This window comes from Musa acuminata, chromosome BXJ1-8, assembly GCF_036884655.1.
Source record: "Musa acuminata AAA Group cultivar baxijiao chromosome BXJ1-8, Cavendish_Baxijiao_AAA, whole genome shotgun sequence".
Classification (NCBI taxonomy): domain Eukaryota; kingdom Viridiplantae; phylum Streptophyta; class Magnoliopsida; order Zingiberales; family Musaceae; genus Musa; species Musa acuminata.
The window spans coordinates 33111793-33130711 of record NC_088334.1 but is presented as its reverse complement, the minus strand read 5'-3'; the positions used below and the strand labels follow the sequence as shown (position 1 = coordinate 33130711).

Genomic DNA, 18919 nt, shown 5'->3' with positions numbered 1-18919 from the left:
GATACCTCTATAAATAGGAGGGAATCAATAGTTCATAAGAGCTATAGCCTTTTTAGGTTGCCTCTCTTATTCTCCTCCCCTTCTCCTCCTCCTCAAATAGCAGGCTTAGAGTTTTGAGGAGCATCGTCACATCTTTGCTGTGTGGATCACTGCTAGAGTGAAGGGCACTTGACTTCCTTCATCCTCTCCTAGAGATTTACAGGGATTCAGGGATATACGATCTCCCTAGGTAACACAATATTTAATATACATAGTTTTCTGTTTTACGAATTTTGCACACCAATCTTTGCACGACGACAAACACATCTTTAGAAAATTGGGGATTTTGTTTTTAATGTTCTTCCGCTGCGTATGTGATGTCGCCCCATAAATTTTCCATTAGATAATTCTTTAGAATTTATTGATATAAAACATCAATTAGTGAATATTTTTACAAAATCATTGAATAAGGAAAAATTTGATTTTATTAGAAGAGAAATAGGCATACTAAATCTTCCAAATACATGAATTGTTCTTATATATTTTTCGGATTATTTTCTTGATTTCTCAGTTTTTATGACTTGAGTTTTCTTTTTGAATCAAGAAATGACTCATGATCTTTTGGTATTCTTGACTTAAGTCTTCTTTTTGAATCAAGATCATTTCCTATGATTCTCTCTTTTCACTTTTACAAAAGAAGACTTGTCAAAATGATTCATGATATTTCGTATTTATCTTTCATTCATTCATATGATGATTGAAATTTTTGCACCATTGAATCCTTCCTCTCTTCTTCATTTTTTTTATAACAAAGGGGAGAAAGAGAAGTGCTATCTTGCATATCTCAAGAGAAGCAATATTGTTATCTTGTGCATCTCAAAAGAGAAGCAAAAGTACTACCTAGCCCATCTCAAAAATACTAGCCTATACATCTCAAAAATATGCTAGCTTGCATGTTCTAAAATGATGTAAAATTTACTAATTTACTAGCTTGCATATTCTAAAGTGATGATATATGTAATGATATTTTTTAAAAACTTAAAATTATGTTTATAATGCAATGATATATGCAATAATTTAAAATTATGTTTCAAAAAACTTACTAATTATATTTTTCTCCTTTTTGTTGATAACAAAGGAGGAGAAGTAACTATGAATGATGAATGAGTTGAAAATAATAATGAAGAAATTATGTATGTTTTGAAAATATAAATGTTTTGGTATCATGCATGTTATGCCCAAAGTGATGATGATTTGTAATGTTTTGGAATTATGTATGTTATACCATAATGATTTGAAATTTTTATGACTTGAAATGATGCACGCAAAACTTTAACTTATGATGATGATGCATGCAATGATATGCATATAATGTAAGTAATGATATTATGATAATGCATATGATGTATGTAATATTATTTTAATTATACATATAAAATATGAAATGATGATCTTTGCAAAGAAAGTGATTAAACTTATTTCGACTTGAATTCTAAAGTTATCATTTCTAAATTTAAAGTTTCTTTCAATATGACATATAGATAAGGAGAGTTTAATTTAAACTCCATCATCAATTGGTTGTCATCATAAAAAGGGGGAGATTGTTGAACCCTAGATTTTGATGATGAAATTAATTGATGAGTTTATGATCTAATCTATGCTTTGAGAAAAGTGATATAGGACTAACTTTGATAAAATGATTAAAGTAAAAAGAATTAAATATTGGGTTAGAGTCAGAAATCGGGCATCAGGCCGGAGTATCAAACATTGCATCAAGATCGAGTGCTACGAAAGTCAACATTCTGAAGGATCGAGCAATACACCAAAGGTTCAAACGATGTGTCAGAAGTTTGCTAGGAGTTCAAATGAACCAATGACATACCAAACAACTTTATTTTCTTATCTTATAATTTTTTAGGTCTTAATTATCATAGTTAAGATGTAAATTGAGTTAGTTTTGGGAGAAACCCTACTAACATAATTTGGGGCCCATTGGGCCTGATTTGGGACTGAGTTGGGCTCATTATGAGGTCCTTCAGTGACCTAAAAGTATGTCAAGAGGTGGTATCATCAAAACTAGCGATGGAATCACTTGTGAGTTGGAAGAGTACAAAATATACTTCTTTTGGAAGACTCGGTAGTGGTACCACTGGTGTTAGATGGTGGTACCACCCGACATAGTCTCCGAAACTATGTTAGGCGATGGTACTATCAGATTGGGTGGTATTACTGTACAGTGTCAGTCTGGCAAGCGATAGTACTGCCCATACTAGGCGATAGTACAATTAGTTGTCATGGGTGTAGGTGATAGTACCGCCCAGTACTAGCAGTGGTACCGTCAATACCTTAAAATCATGGATGTGATACTTTTTGGCTTCATTTTTAATACTATTTGGGGCCTATAAATACCCCACTCTTCTGCTTGAGGAAGCACGAAAAGTGAACAAAAGCCTTGAGATTCTAAGTTGTAAAAGTCTTTAAAAAGTGTTAAGTATTCTCCTCCTTAAGATTTATGATCATTCTAAGAGAAGTGTGAGACTTGTAAAGGTTGTCTCCTAAACCTGTGAAAAGGAGAAAGTGTTATAAGATGATAGTTGGTCTTCGCCCATTGAAAGAAAACTATTAGTGAATGCTAGTGGCCTTGACGGAAGAGGAATCGGGAGTGGACATAGGTCACGATGATCGAACCATTATAAATCTGGTGTACTCTCTTCTTTGTTGTTTATCTTTATTACTTACTAATTTTGTTGCTCACTCCACCTTGCACTTACTTTAAGTCAAGTGTACTCGATATTGGTTTTCATCGAACGAGATTTTCTAAATCGATGAAAGTTTTCCAAAAACACTAATTCACCCCCTCTTAGTATCGATTTTGATCCTAACAGAGGCACTAGAGATAATCCATTAGTATTAAAATATATTTTTATAATATATGATTCAAAACATATATATATATATATATATATATATATATATATATATATATATATTTGTGTGTGTGTCCTTTTTCACATTACCTTTCTTGCAACAAAAGTAGCGTAGCACTATATTATCAAAATTTTTCTTTTATAAGTTTATATAGTATTTATAAGCTCAACTAATTTATTTTATAAATTATACTTCAACTTTTTCCATTGTTATCCACTTCATAAGTAATAATAAAATTATTATGAGTCATTTTCTACCTTAATATTAATTCTTCTTAAATACATATTAGTCAGCTCATTTAAATTTTATTTAATTATATTATATTATATTATATTATATTTTAATAAAAAAAAATTAAGAATAAATTATGCGAGAAATGACTCAATTGCATTCATACCCAATATTTTTGAACTTTATAATTTTATCTACCAAATTAAGGATATGATCTTAAATTTCTCAAGTGCTTTCATGATGAGCTATAGTCAACTCTTTATTAAGGTGTCCATCATTAATTTGTCGGTAGATTTAAACTAGACTTTAATTATTTCAATGCTTAAGGTATATACTATAAAGAAATCTAAATATTGTTAGCATGTATAATAAAACTAAGCCCTTTCTCAATTACTTATTTTAATTATTTGTTTCATTGAATTTTGAACAGTTAATTAAGAATCCTTCCAATAAGTCAAAATAAGATCTAACGTACCTAGTATAAATTATATAGGGTTAAGGTTTATTTTAGCTCTTGTAGTTTTGGTCATAAACTACTTAAGCCCTTATGATTTACTTGTATCTAAAATAACCTGTACATTTTTAAAACGTAGTATATAAGTCTCTCTCGTCAAGTATGAGTTATTAGATATTAAAGTCTGCTAATATGATAAACTAAATAATAATAAACTATTAATATAATGATATATGCAATTTAAGTTTAAAAAAAGGTTAAAGTCCATCTTGTCGAGGAAGAGGAAGCGGCGGAGGTCGTAGCGATGGGTGAAGGTAGAGAGGTAGAGGTAAGAGAGGCTTAAGATGAAAGTGAGAGAGAGCTGGACCACCATATCATAGGAGTGAAGGGTAAGGGCATAGGAGATGACGAAGTGGGAGGCATTGGGGACGAAGATACCCAAGAGGAGGAAGAGAGACTAGAAGACCACTGCGTGCATAGCGTCAGACTGGTCGACGCACATCCAACTGAGGTAGAACCGAAAGCTCTTGAGCTCGTCGTTAGTGTCGGAGAGGCTGCGTGCCTATGACGCCCTACTAGGCAACAACGACTTGGTGCTACTACTGGTGGTCACTTCCACGCCGATGCCTCCTTCCGCCATTGATGGTGATCTCAATTTTTTATTTAAATTATATATCATTATATTAATGGTTTGTTATAAATCAGCATATCATGTAAGTAAACTCTAACTTTTCTTAACTCAAACTTAACGGAAGGGACTTATATGCTATGTTTTTTAAAATATAATGATTATTTTAGACACAAAAAATAAAAATCATAAAGGGTTAAGTAGTCTATAGCTAAAACCATAAAGGTTCAAATAGACCTTATTTTTTAAAAAACTTAAATTAAATGTGTCATTATATTAATAGTTTATTATGAGTCAGCATTTCACGTAAGCAAACTCTAACGTTTGTTAATACAGACTTGACGAGAGGGGCTCATATGTTATAATTTTTAAAATATAAGGGTTATTTTAGACATGAACAAACCATAAGGGCTTAAGTGATCCATGCTAAAACCAAAGGAGTTAAAATAGAACTTAGCCTAATTATATATGCTCAAATTATTTATAATAATTTAATCTAAAAAATATAGGGACACTAGAAGCGAATGCAATAATGGAAGTATCATTGTAATAATAAAAGTAGTATAATATTATTATTTTAATTTTTTAAAGAAATAATAAACTATTGATATTATCTTTATTTTATTTTTGGGTAAGATATTGTCTGGTACTCTCCTAAGATTTTATAATTATATTAGACTAATATCATTCTTATAAATTAGTTGTGTTACCTTTGAGTATATAAAACTAAACTACAATGATATCTAAAATAATATTATAATATACCATCATATAATTATTCAAAGTAGATTCACCCTTAAAATTATCTAAATATCATAATTATGCATGTCATTATGAATATTATTTTTTCTAATGCCATTTAAGACTAATTTTTAATATAATTTTATAAACTTATTAATCCATGCTACTTTTATAGCTACAAGACCAATACAATAATATAAAATATATCTTAAATATCATATTAATGATAAATATTTATTATAATTTATACCTCATAAGTCTATCATTTCAAACTACTTTGATAACTAGAAGTCATATAAAACTTAGGAATATAAGTTACAAATAATATTCACTATATATTTTAATATAATTTAGACAAAAATAATTTAATAATAATAAAATAATAATTATAATAATCATTAAACATTTAATAAGTATAAAAGAAAGCTTATATAATGACAATAATCATGATAAAATAAAAATCATATCTTTATGTAAATTATAAATATTATTTTATAATTTATCATTATTTTTTAATATACATTTGAATAACTACATAAATATCCAAAAGTAATAATTAAATTTTAGTACCACAAGTAAATAAAAATAATAGTAATAATTTACTAATATTTCATATAAGAGAACTATAAAAAAAATCTATAATTTATATTATTTAAAATTCTATATATGACCCTAAATTGGGCCAATTAATCCTATTTAATTAGGTAAGTCTTGAATTGGACCATTCAAATTGGGCTCATGAACTTGGGTCAAACATAAGCCCAATTAGATTAGTCAAAATTAGAATTGACCAAGGTTTAAATTGATTAAAATTAAGATTTGATCAAAATAAACGTTGCCCGAGGTCAAAATCGATCAAAAAAATGAATTCTGACTAGGTACAATCAACATCTAGTCAAATTGTAGTCAAAATTTAGGTTTGGTCAAAGTTTTGGATTGACCAAGGTCAACACTAGTCATAATTGAGGCTCAATTAAAATAGGCTCAAAATTGATTTTACCAAATTAGGTCAAAATCATAAAGGAGAAGGTCAAACTAGAACTTTACCAATTAAGATTGGTCAAAGGGTCAAAATCAAAATTTGACTAATTAGGTTAAAATTGTAATAACTCCCTTTGTGGCCTTCCCTTCTTCTTCGTGAACCCATCCTTGCCACAACTTGTTTTCGTTGCTGCATTGTCGATCGCAACCAAGGTCAATCCTTTACTAGTATAGTCATATGTTTCTTATAGTCGTCTTCATTCGAGTCTATTACACCTTTCATCTGTCATAACATCCAGCGATGCCTTTGCCCACTTGCATGATTCCTCTAGTAAAGTTGTCACCCGTATGCATAATGCCTATTGTGTATCGTTGGTGAAGCCCTTCTTTATTATAAAGTCATAGCATATGATAGTGATATCACTTAAGGTAGTTGCTGTCTTTGGCAATGATCACCACTTACAGTGCTATTATTGCTTTGCACCACCCAAGTAATCGTTGCTATGTCCTACTATTACCCATGATAAGACTGGTGACCAAGGTTATCGTTCTTCATAGCACTATCTTTCCTTATTGTAGGATTAGCGATGCAATTGATACCTTCAATACGATCATCAAACTTCACAATGCTGTTGTCGAGAATAAGCTATGCATTGTAGCTTGTTAATCAAATTCGAGTAGTACATTTCTGGTTCCACCCATGTGGGTGAGGAACCTTCATCGACTACAAGTAGGTGAAGAAGGCAAATGAGTTAAGTGAATAGATCATATTACCTTTTTGCATTTGAAGGGCGATAACATAAACAAATCTAATATCTTTATAATCTAGAGTATTTGATTTCAAAATAACATACTCTAATACCAATTGTAAAAATAAAAACTATAATTATGCCATGTTATGTAGAAAAACTTTAATTTTAAAATTGAAATTAAATAATGATATATCAAGATCAGGATTATATATCTTTAAATACTAATTAAAAATATATTTATCTTTTATCTGAGAATGTGTCAAGTAATAATGTAAGTTTATAAAAGTAACTAAAGTTTTTTTCTTTTCTCTTTCTATCTTTTAGAATCACGATCAACGATAAAGTACAGACTAATAAGAAGATGAAAATATATTTATGATCTCTTGGTGAATAATCCCTAGGAGATCTTGTTCATAGAATCATTCTTATCAAGATCCCTAAGATATCTTAATTAGATTTTTTTTCTATTAATCGATAATTATAATCAAAATTTAATCAAATCTATAATATATCTTATCCAATTAAATACGACGTAATACTATCACTATATCTTAAACTCTAGCTTATTATTGACTAGTAACAAAGCCATAGAAGTAGGAAAGTTGATGAAATGTAATCCACTCTAAATGGATCCACACCCACACGAGATCCCCACCGAAATGTCCAAATTGGCTCATCATCATCTCCACTGCCACCTACCATTTCTTGTGTGTTAGGGTTTGGCAGCATTGATAATCAAAATTCGATAATGACTCTTTTAGTTATGTCGTGTAATCTATCTTGAAAAGTAAAATAAAAAAGTGATAGAAAGTCAAACATCACTCAAACAACTAGAACAACTCAAAAAATAAACCTAATTAAGCCCCTCTTTGGATAGTCTTAGTTCATCTGCTGTCTTCTCTTAATCTAAGTTGATGCTCTCATAAGGGGAGACTTTAATTCTATTTATAGTTTAGACTCATAATACTTACATAAATCATGACATCATAATTATCTCTAGAATATGACTCATAAATTAGTTAAATTAGGACTAGCATTATCCTTAACAATCTTATCTTAATTAGACTCTTATTAGCATTATCTTAATACTCGTATGATATTAATATTTTTAATCTTAAGTTTACCCCTTCAAAATAAAGAAAACTCCAATAAAAAAAGGTGTAGTAAAGATATTCACAAGTCTTTCTGGGTTGAACTTATCATATTTTGAACATCTATGATAGACTAAGTTATTGAGAGTGATAATTATAATCTTGTTAGGAATAATCATATAACTCATCATCATCAACATCATCTAGTGTGATTATATCAGCATATTCATCAACACAAGTAAGAATAATATTAACTTCTAGACTGAACTTGAAAGGATCAACAATCTTATTTCCTAATTTGGTCATGTTATAATTAACTCTTTATAGGCATTGAGCCACTTAACTGTATCACCGTATTTTATCTTGATCATAAAATCTCACTTGTTAGGTGCATTATTTACTAATATATTGATATGTACAAAATAAATTTTCATATTTGTCATCTACCCTAATAAAAGTAGCTTGTTGATATTGCTTTTTTAAATAGCAAAACTTTTCAATATGATCATACCTTTTATAATGATAACATTTTTTTAAGAAGTTTGATGGTTGCTCTTAGTGTTTCTTTTAGTCTGTTTATCAAATTCATAGTGCCTCGGATTGTCTCATCTACCTCTTGCACTACCATCGCAAGCTCATCCTTGGTAATTGAAATTTATCCGCTGGTTTCTTTAGCATCACTATTTTCTTTTTTTTGAAAATATTTAATTTATTTTTCACGGCATGCTCCATATTAGAAATTATAATTTATTTAAAATATGATTAACATTATCTATAACACTCATATACTAATTAAACTCTTATTAGCATTAGTATAATAATCTGATGCTGCAATTATTGTTGTTGATACACGACATTTTTTTGTGGCTGCCCATGTCCACATCGAATGACGGGTCGAGCCCAATGTTATCCAAATTGAAGTCGAAGAGCATGGATGCTGACAATGCTACTGATAAACCCTTCAGCAAGAAACGAGAGCCACCATTGTGGTCCTACTTGTTACGTATTAGTGATGCAACAACGATGTCGAAGTAATTCAGGGTCGGGAGATGGGAAGGAGCGGAGATGCTCGAGCGGGATGTCGATGAATGTGAGGTTGGAAGGGATTCTGCTGGCCGCGACCATCGTTGACTCAGTTTGCTACAGGAGCTACTCCATGGTCTCGCCATCAGACTTGTGGTCGAGTTCTAGCGTCAGCTGGGACACGCACACTGCACAGAGTGCCGACATCTAGATGTGATGACCACAACCATCGACCTTGGTGTTTCGATCCTTCGTGGACCTCCGCTTTAAGTACTACTTGCTTCATCCGGGGGTTTTTCGTCTACCTCGTGATCACGGTTGGCTGCTATAGGGCCGGAGGTAGTGGCGAGCGAAGAATAGATCCCGCTGAAGCAGGAGTCCTCTTCCTGCTTCTCCAGGATCTAGAGTGGGAAACTCGACCGTCAAACTACGCGCTACATGTTTAGGGTACATTTTTGCTGTATCCTAAAAACCGAAGCAGATGAAAGAGGAATCCAAGGGGACAGAAAAAAGAGAGAGAAGAAGAAGAAGAAGGAAGAGAGGATGTTGTTCCCTTCTCTACTTGCATAGAGAAAAGAAAGCAAGAGAAGAAGACGATAAAAAGGAGAGGTTAAGTTTGATATTTTAAACTTGATATGAGTTTAGATGAAATTATATATTTTAGTTGAAGCAAAATAATAGTTATTTGATGGAAAAAAAAGGAAAAGTATGACATACGAGGATATCAGATGTTATATATAGGAATCTTAGAATGTTATTACTCATTATATTGACTTATATTATCTGAATGATCTAGGAAAAATTATAAGAATTATATGTTTCTATTTAGAATATATAATCAAAGTATCCGATGACTTCCTTTAACCTGTTTCCTAAAGCAATAGTGCATATAATTTGTATGATTTATGAGACATTTTATATATAACAAGTGTTGCCAAAAAGTTTTATGTTTGTAATTTGAAAAAGCATATGATTTGCACAACAATTTATTAGTTTATTAGGATCTCATTATTCAAAAGTATTGCAACATTATATATATGATTAAAAAATATATTATTTGTATTTATTAAATAAAAATGTTTACTGGTCTTTGAAAATATTTATTTCAATATTGTATTTGAAAAGGATGAAAAAAATAAATGTATGATTAATGTTAGTTTCAGATGATATATAATGTCATTAGATTTGAGATGACATGTAAATAATTTATTTAATTTTTTAGTTTTCTAAAAGTATTTAATATATTATTTTGCATGACATTTCGATTGTTTAACTATACTATGATCTGTGAACTACTAATGTGTATTATACATTAGTTATATGTTAAGAAAATAAAATCTTATGAGCCATAACATAGTGATAAGTATGTACTTGTATTATAAGAATTAAATATGGTTCCGAAATTTATCGCAAGATAAAATGTGATTGTAACAATTAGTACTATTAAGAATTTTTTTATACATATTGAGTCTATAAATCTTCAATAAATTTTTTATTTATAATAAGTACTATTATGATTCGAGGAGTAATTCATGGATATGATTGGAAAAGTAATTTAAGAATCTTTAACATTTTTCTAATATATGCTATCCGAATATAGATATTGTGAAATATTGAAAATATTTCTGAATCTAATTAAACAATATGATTTATGAATTGTTTGACTATGAATTCATTTCATGGCCTTCCATTCAAATTCGTACGACTTTGGTGCCTTAAAAATGTTTGCGGTGACAAATGAATCATCAATTCAAACAATGACAAGCCTTTGTGTGAATTGGGCATCGAGAGATGGATAGTGAGATATTGGTTTTTGGTGATCTTATTTTATTGAGTTGGGTGAAACAAACAACTTTTTATATGCTTATTTTTCCTAAGTTCAAGGAAGTATTTTTTTTGAATTTAAAGGAAACTGTACATCCACACAATAGAGCACATAGCTTTTCTTCCTTTTAAAAATGGAGTACATAGATGTACATCTCTCCAAATATCACCAAGAAAAAGGAAATCCAGATTAATCACTTCTGGCTATATATTAGCTGAATTTAGTTTAAAAAAAGCATATAGATTAAGGTACTAAAGTAGCCCTAACATTTTTAAATTATCTTAATGCTTATTATAATTTCATAGAATATATATAATAGTAAAATTTTAGAATCTGAAGTATATATTTGCTAAAATGAAATTTAGAGGATTAATTAAAGACAAAAAATAAAAAAATTAGAGAATTTTTTGCAATTTTGCCAGTAAATAAGGCCGCCTATATATGTAACTTCCGCCCATATCTCTCTCCTTCCCTCGTCCCCCCCTTCTCTCTCTTCCGGTTCCTTCTAACCCCTCCCAATCTTTACGGTTGAAGCCCTAACTCGCGATCGGGGCGGTGCCTTTTCGGTTTCCACTTGGTTTCTACGCCGGTGACCGATCGATTCGTCTGCCGATTCCGTCGCTGGATTTGGGGAAAAGGGTCGGTGCTTCCGGCCGGCTGCGGCGGCGAGGATGAGCGCCCAGAAGAAGCGCAACTTCAAGATCGAGGCGTTCAAGCACCGGGTCGAGCTCGACCCCAACTACGCCGAGAGGACATGGAGGGTGTTGGAGCATGCGATCCACGAGATTTACAACCACAACGCCAGCGGCCTCTCCTTCGAGGAGCTCTATAGGTGCAACCCATCGCCTCGCTCCCTGATTCATCTCCGTTTTATTTTCAACTTTTTTGTTTTAATGCCTTTTTTTTGTGTAAATTGAATCTTTGATTGTAGTTGGATTTTGATTTTGTTCTTCCCAAGACTTTACATTCTGTTATTGTAGTCTCTCTCTCTCTCTCTCTCGTCAATGAGATTGTTGTGAGATATTGAAACTGGATGTTCCTCAGATATATGAGTTAAAAGGAATTGTAGGTATTTCTATCTCATTTTTAATTTATTATCTTTTTGTATACCTTACCCATGAATATACAAGATGAATAATTCACTTAACGTAATAGAGATGAACAAAAAATTTCTGTTCTCAAATTCATCCCTCTTAGGTCAATGGCTTGTAGACCAATCCCGAGACTGGCAGGGGTGTCGATTAATTTATTACTTGGACATGTTAGTCCATGTTAGATGATTGAATTTGTCAAAGGTTTTTTTAGTAAGGCAACAAATATATGGTGACTGCACAATCTATAATTTCTTACACTTCATGTAGTATGATTTTACATCCTAGCTCTGACCACAGTTAGCTCTTGATTCTGATTCACCGATGTAGCAAAGTATTTACTAAATTTAGATAAGGATTAGGTTTATTCAAGTTGAGTCGAGCTAGTTTTGGTCTAGTATTAAACACATATTAGGTGCAGGTCTAGTTTAGGTGTAGGTTTGAGCCGTATTAGGTTCTGGTGAAGCTTTTTGTAATCCATGTAGACTTTTCAAGTTATTGTTGCTTCTTGTTAGTATCACTGAAGTTGGATCTTATTTTATACTATAGTAAGAGTCTTCCTGTTGACTGGTTTCTTTGAGTCAATTAAGCAGGCCAAGCCTTTTATTGCTTTGCATCTTGAATAACAGAACGAAGTTTTATTGAAGCTGTCAAGTTCTGTGTTCATATCTTGGATCATTTGAAAATTGGCTAATCTTAATCCCTGATGCTCGACCTGCTTCCAAAATCCTTTAGAACCTATGATATTTTATTCTTGTCATTTGGGGTCCATTGGATGGCTGATCCTAGCATGGATGCAGATTGGTAAGTGCTAGGTGATTGGAGAACTAAAAATGATTCTGATGGATTTGGATTTTGTCAGCCAGAGGAAGATACAACAATAGCACTATAGCACAGTTATTGGGATAGTTATACCCCTTTGCAACACTACTCTCTGGATTTCATGAACCAACTGTCTATATAATTGTGTCTTAGGTCAAAATGGGAGATTTAATGTTATTAATGTTGTTCATTTTCATGGATATATATATAAAGAATCAAATGGACATACAAGAGGTGCTGTGGAGCCTTATCCGAGGCATGTTCACCATGCCTCATGCAGTCAATAGGCTACGTGAGGAAGCCCTTCTCAAGAATTGACTGTGTGAGAAGAAGCCCCATCAGTCGGTCTTGAGCTTTGCATCAATCAACTGCATGACAAAAAAGTGGAATTTTCCTGGCACAAGCCTTCCTAGCCTTTGGTCAACAAAGTTCACATCAAACATCTGTATTCTATAATTCATTCATGAAAAGCTCAAATCAACAATGTTGACAACCAAAACCATATCAGCAATTGTAGAACTTTCATGTCTTTGAACATGAAACTTTTTATCTCGGTAAATAAATAGCTAATAATTTAGCAAGCAAAGATTCCTTACCTATTTTAGTTTCTAACTAGTGACTTTAGTGTTTCAATGCTTATAATGAATCTATGATCTAACATGACAAACAACTAGCCCTACCTTCCCCACTCTATTTCTATTTCAATCTTCTGACCAAAACCAAACTAATTGGTGTACCTTACCCAGTGATTTCAATAGGCACTCGGGCGCTCGCCTAGGCGCTCGAGCGAGGCCCGAACACCTCGCTTCATTTTCAGACGGCACGCTTCAAAGAGGCGCTGCTTGGGCGCTCGCCCGAGCCCAGGCATCGGGCGCTTCGGCGCTTGGGTTAACTTAGGTGCTTTAGTTAGTTCAATCGAACCATCTAAAGCACCGATATCAGCCTTCCTCTCGCGACTTCCCAACTCTAACCTTGCTCGCCGCTCCCGCTGTCGCTGCCACTGCCGCTACCGCTGCTTGCTGCTACCACTGTTGTTGCCACTGTCGTCGCTCATCGCTCCCGTTGCTCGCTGCTACCGCTGCCACTGGCGCTGCTTACTGCTCCCACTGCCACTGCCGCTGCTCGCTTCTACCGCTGTTGCTACCATTGTTGTCGCTCGCCGCTCTCGCTACTGCTATCGTTGCCACTGTCGTCGCTCGTTGCTCCTACTCTCGCTGTCACTATCGTCGCTCGCCGCTCGCGCTGCCACTGTCGTTGCTCGCCGCTCCCGCTCTCGCTGTCGTCGTCGCTGCTCGCTACTATCGCTGTTGCTGCCGCTGCTCTCAGTTAGCAGCCTCGATCTTTCTTTTACTCACACTCTTCTCATTTTGATAGTATACTGTTAACAGTATATTAACAGTATACTGCTAACTGTATACTAGTAACAATATTTTTATTTATTAGATTAATAATATATTATTTTGATTTTAATACTGTTAATTTTTATTTATTTAAAATTATTGTTATTGTTTTGAATTTTGAGACTTTTTGTTAATGTGATATTGTGATTTTACAATATTTTCTTAATTTAATATTATATTTTTATTTAAATAATTATATTTATTAATTATATTATATATTTTTATATTTTAGCATCTCACTTCGCTCAGGTGAGCACCTAGCACCCCAGTCGTTTTTGGATCTTGACGCCTTTTGGTGCATAGCACTTTTTAAATCACTGATCTTATCATATCTTGACCAAGAACAGTATGCTTTTTAGGTTAATTTAAGTTATATAATGAAAATCAGGGATCATATTGTATCTGTTAAATTTCAATTGTCTGGACCTTAAGCTTGAGAATCTCTTCCTTGAATTGTTTTTGGTAATAAAATACTTTTAAATATATGCTATAGATCTTGAATCCTTCATTTAGATTTGTAATATTATGGAATTGCCATTTATTGATAACATGTGCTTGCTGTTAGTACTTATGATAATCTATTGGACAAAATCATACATTGGACATGTTTTATGGACAACGTGTTTTCTATTTTTGTTTTTATCTACAATCATCTAGTAGACAAGATGTTATATTGTTTACTTTTGATGTTATAACAGTCTTTAACTTGCTTTATTTCATGGTTCTCTTAAATTTCATAAAGTTCTAAGTTCTGTTCTCGTTTGTGTGTGTTTATAAATATGGTTCTTAGATTGTTGCAAATAGTAAGGTAGTCATATCTTACTTTTCTTTTCCTTTTTTGTTCTTGAGATCAGTAATAGACTTTTTTCTGTCAAGTTATATCTTAGCATGTTATTTTTTCTGATTCCAGAACTGATCTTGGTCCTTCAAACTTTGAGATATAAAAAATGATGTGGAAATAAGTTTCAAGATGTTATATGTGATAATTTTGACATGTTGTGGTGTTGGTGACTGAAGTGGGCTGTGAATTTTGTTTTAATTTGTTTTCCCCCTTATACTTGTCAATATGACTGGTAAAGCTCCTCTGTTAGAGGATGCTCACCCTCAAGCTGCTGAGCCAACTGAAGATCATAACTCTGCTTTGAATATTTGGATTTTTCTATGAGGGTCTGAATCTCTAGTCATCGATGAGGCTCTTTTCTAATTTATTTTAAAGTGATTGAGGGTCTGAGAGTTTGATAATATCTTTGCTTTTCTAGTCACTTTTGACCTAAGATGCTGTTTATCTAATATTAAAGTTCCATGCACCATTATCTTTCGGTGGCAATAAATCTTGATAATTCTGTTTCTTACATTGATTTATCTACTGCTGCTGGTGAAGCTTTTTTTTTTCTGGGGTGAACCATATTTAGTGAAAAGATCGTGTTTTGCCTCTGACATCAGTCTTATTTCATTTCTTGGCTATTGTCTTATGTATATATTTGTAAGTATATGAAGTTGTCATTTGTTTTTCTTATTCCATTTTTTAACTGTTTTTCTAACTATAGTGTTAAAACACAAATAATTAATATTTTATTTTCTCCTATGTTTAGAAATGCTTACAATATGGTGCTGCACAAATATGGGGAAAAGCTCTACTCTGGACTTGTGAATACTATGACAGGACATCTAAAAGAAATTGCAAGATCAATAGAAGCTGCTCAAGGAGGTTTCTTTTTAGAGGAGCTTAATGTAAAATGGGGAGACCACAACAAGGCATTGCAGATGATCCGAGACATACTGATGTACATGGATAGGACATTTGTTCCCAGTAATCACAAGACACCCGTTCATGAGCTTGGACTTAATCTCTGGAGGGATAATATCATCCATTCCAGCAAAATCCAGACCAGGCTACTGGATATGCTTCTTGACCTCATACATAGGGAGAGAACAGGCGAGGTAATAAATAGAGGGTTGATGAGGAATATAACAAAAATGTTAATGGATCTTGGATCTTCTGTGTATCAAGAAGATTTTGAGAAACCATTTCTAGGGGTCTCAGCTAGTTTTTACAGTGTAGAATCTCAACAACTCATCGAGTGCTGTGATTGTGGTGAGTACCTCAGGAAAGCTGAGAGACGTCTTAATGAAGAGATCGAGAGGGTCTCCCACTACTTAGATGTCAAAAGTGAAGTGAAAATAACTAGTGTAGTGGAGGGAGAGATGATTGCCAACCACATGCAGAGGCTGGTCCACATGGAGAATTCTGGTCTTGTGAGTATGCTTGTAGATGACAAGTATGAAGACTTAAGCAGAATGTACAACTTATTCCGCCGAGTTCCCGATGGGCTTTCAACTATTAAAGATGTGATGACTTCTCACCTTCGAGAAACTGGAAAGCAGTTAGTTAGCGACCCTGAGAAATTAAAGGACCCAGTGGACTTTGTACAACATCTTTTGGATGAGAAGGATAAGTATGATAAGATAATACGCAAAGCATTCAACAATGATAAGACATTCCAGAATGCTTTGAACTCTTCATTTGAATACTTTATTAACCTAAACAACAGGTCTCCTGAGTTCATATCACTTTATGTTGATGATAAGCTTCGCAAAGGGCTCAAAGGGGTAAGTGAAGAGGATGTGGAGGTAGTTCTGGACAAAGTGATGATGTTGTTTCGGTACTTGCAAGAGAAGGATGTATTTGAGAAATATTACAAACAACACTTGGCAAAGCGGCTTCTTTCAGGAAAATCTGTTTCCGATGATACAGAGAGAAGTATGATTGTTAAGCTCAAGACAGAATGTGGGTATCAGTTCACTTCTAAATTGGAAGGCATGTTTACAGACATGAAGACTTCCATAGATACTATGCAAGGATTCTATTCTAGTCAGCATTCTGAGATTGGAGATGGCCCCACCCTTGCTGTGCAAGTTCTTACAACTGGTTCATGGCCAACACAGCCTAGTGCACCTTGCAACCTTCCAGCTGAAATTCTTGTCATATGTGAGAAGTTCCGGACATTTTATCTTGGGACGCATACTGGGCGTAGATTGACATGGCAAACAAATATGGGTACAGCTGATATTAAGGCAACCTTTGGCAAGGGTCAGAAGCATGAGCTGAATGTTTCGACATATCAAATGTGTATTCTTATGCTATATAACTCCACAGATCAGTTGACGTACAGAGAAATAGAACAGGCTACAGAAATCCCACCTTCTGATCTGAAGCGTTGTCTTCAGTCTCTTGCTTGTGTCAAAGGTAAGAATGTCCTGCGCAAGGAGCCAATGAGCAAGGATATAGCTGAGGATGATGCTTTCTACTTCAATGACAAATTTATGAGTAAGTTTTTCAAGGTGAAGATAGGGACTGTGGCAGCACAAAAGGAGTCAGAGCCAGAGAAGCAGGAGACTCGCCAAAGAGTGGAAGAAGATAGAAAACCACAGATTGAAGCTGCAATTGTGAGGATTATGAAATCCCGAAGGGTATTAGATCATAACACCATTGTCACTGAGGTCACGTCACAATTGCAATCTCGCTTCCTGCCAAACCCGGTTATTATAAAAAAGCGAATTGAGTCTCTCATTGAACGGGAGTTTTTAGAAAGGGATAAAGCAGACAGGAAATTATATCGATATCTTGCTTGAATGTCACATGAAGTTTCCTGTGGATGGAGGTCTTACTCTCTGATTTCCATATAACTGGTATGCAAGTTCCTGCTCATGTATCCCCATGAATTCTCTTCTATTTCTGCCTTCTGTTATAGCTCCCTTATATTTCAGTTTCACAAAATCTTCTGAATTCTAGTTTATCCTAGATTAATTCTTCCCTTAAATAAGTCATGTTTTTGTATGTTGGTTCCTTCTATTGCTTCTCCATTATATTTGCACAGGTATATTTGTATGATACAGTTAGGGCACGATGCTTGTCTTAATGGGGATCATCCGTGAAAAAAACCTGCTGGCAATTTCAAGAGGGAAAGATGTTCAGATTGAAGTTGTACCTGGAAATATTGAGTCTTGATTATGCTGGTGTATCCAAAAATGTCCTTTGATAGCTGGAAGGCCATTCTACAGGTTGAAGTCTTGTACTGGAAAGACTCAGATGCCCATGAAGTAATAAGTTAGGGAGAAAAAGAAACCCAGAATTATGGGGTTCACTGTTCAATCCACAAATCTGGCAATGGAGCAATTCGTAGCAGTTAATTCAAGCTCGTTCAATATGCTTGGCAAAGCCTTTAGTCGAACCTGCCCCTTTTGATGTCATTCTACATGGAAGGCCATTCTACAGGTTTGATCCTAAAATTGCTGAAACCTCCTCTGATCAAGCTTAGTCCATCCAAAGTGAGTACCCTTGTTTAGTTATTTTAAATGCATGATTGAGCTGGAAAATCCCTTTGATTCTTGATCGGATTTTCCATCTAAAATTTTTGATTTGCTAATTCTCCAATGTGATTGCAAACTTGAAATGTTAAAAGAATTTTTTTGCATCTCTCTCCTTTGTAACCGATGAAGTCTCTGTTATCACAACTCAACAATGTTTCCAGCTGCAGTGCAGATGCACTACTTTTTTCTCAGAGTACAGTGAACATAATGAGAAATTTCTCATTTTGTTGAACACTTCGCTTAACGATAACCGTCTGTCTTTATGTTTGTGGCTTGTCCATCTCCCTTTTGCCGCCCATAAGACAAGTAGGTGAGGGTTGTCGACAGACAGGTAAAGTACGTAGGTGAAACCAGTCTTTAATCTCAGTTCTGTGTTTGTTTTATATGCAAAATTTAAGACGACAGGCAGTTGATTCTTGGTATGAAGCCCCCTAATCTCATAATAGAAGGCCAATGGTGCTCAAAACTTGATTTACCACTAGACTATACTAGTTTGATGAGCAATTTGGCGTATTTTGAGAAATAATGAATAGTTTGTATATTAAATTTGAAGGGGGGTCGCCCCTAAATGCAACTTAAGAATAAGAAGGGTTTTTTAAATA

General features: G+C 33.7%; 1 protein-coding gene across 3 annotated transcripts; it reads left to right on the top strand.

Moving 5' to 3' along the window:
- The first annotated feature begins 11105 nt into the window (after positions 1-11105).
- Positions 11106-18423, top strand: LOC135587725 (cullin-3A-like). Of its 3 annotated transcripts, none has more exons than XR_010475962.1 (3): positions 11106-11465; positions 15539-17636; positions 17844-18423. XR_010475962.1 is itself a non-coding variant. In XM_065079441.1 (2 exons), the coding sequence occupies exons 1-2, from the start codon at positions 11305-11307 to the stop codon at positions 17577-17579; spliced, it is 2202 nt and encodes a 733-aa protein (XP_064935513.1). In that variant the 5' UTR covers positions 11106-11304; the 3' UTR covers positions 17580-18423. The 3 variants fall into 3 exon arrangements, 1 of the variants encoding a protein (XP_064935513.1); XR_010475961.1 differs by having other exon boundaries at positions 17825-18423; XM_065079441.1 differs by having other exon boundaries at positions 15539-18423.
- Positions 18424-18919: the final 496 nt, after the last annotated feature.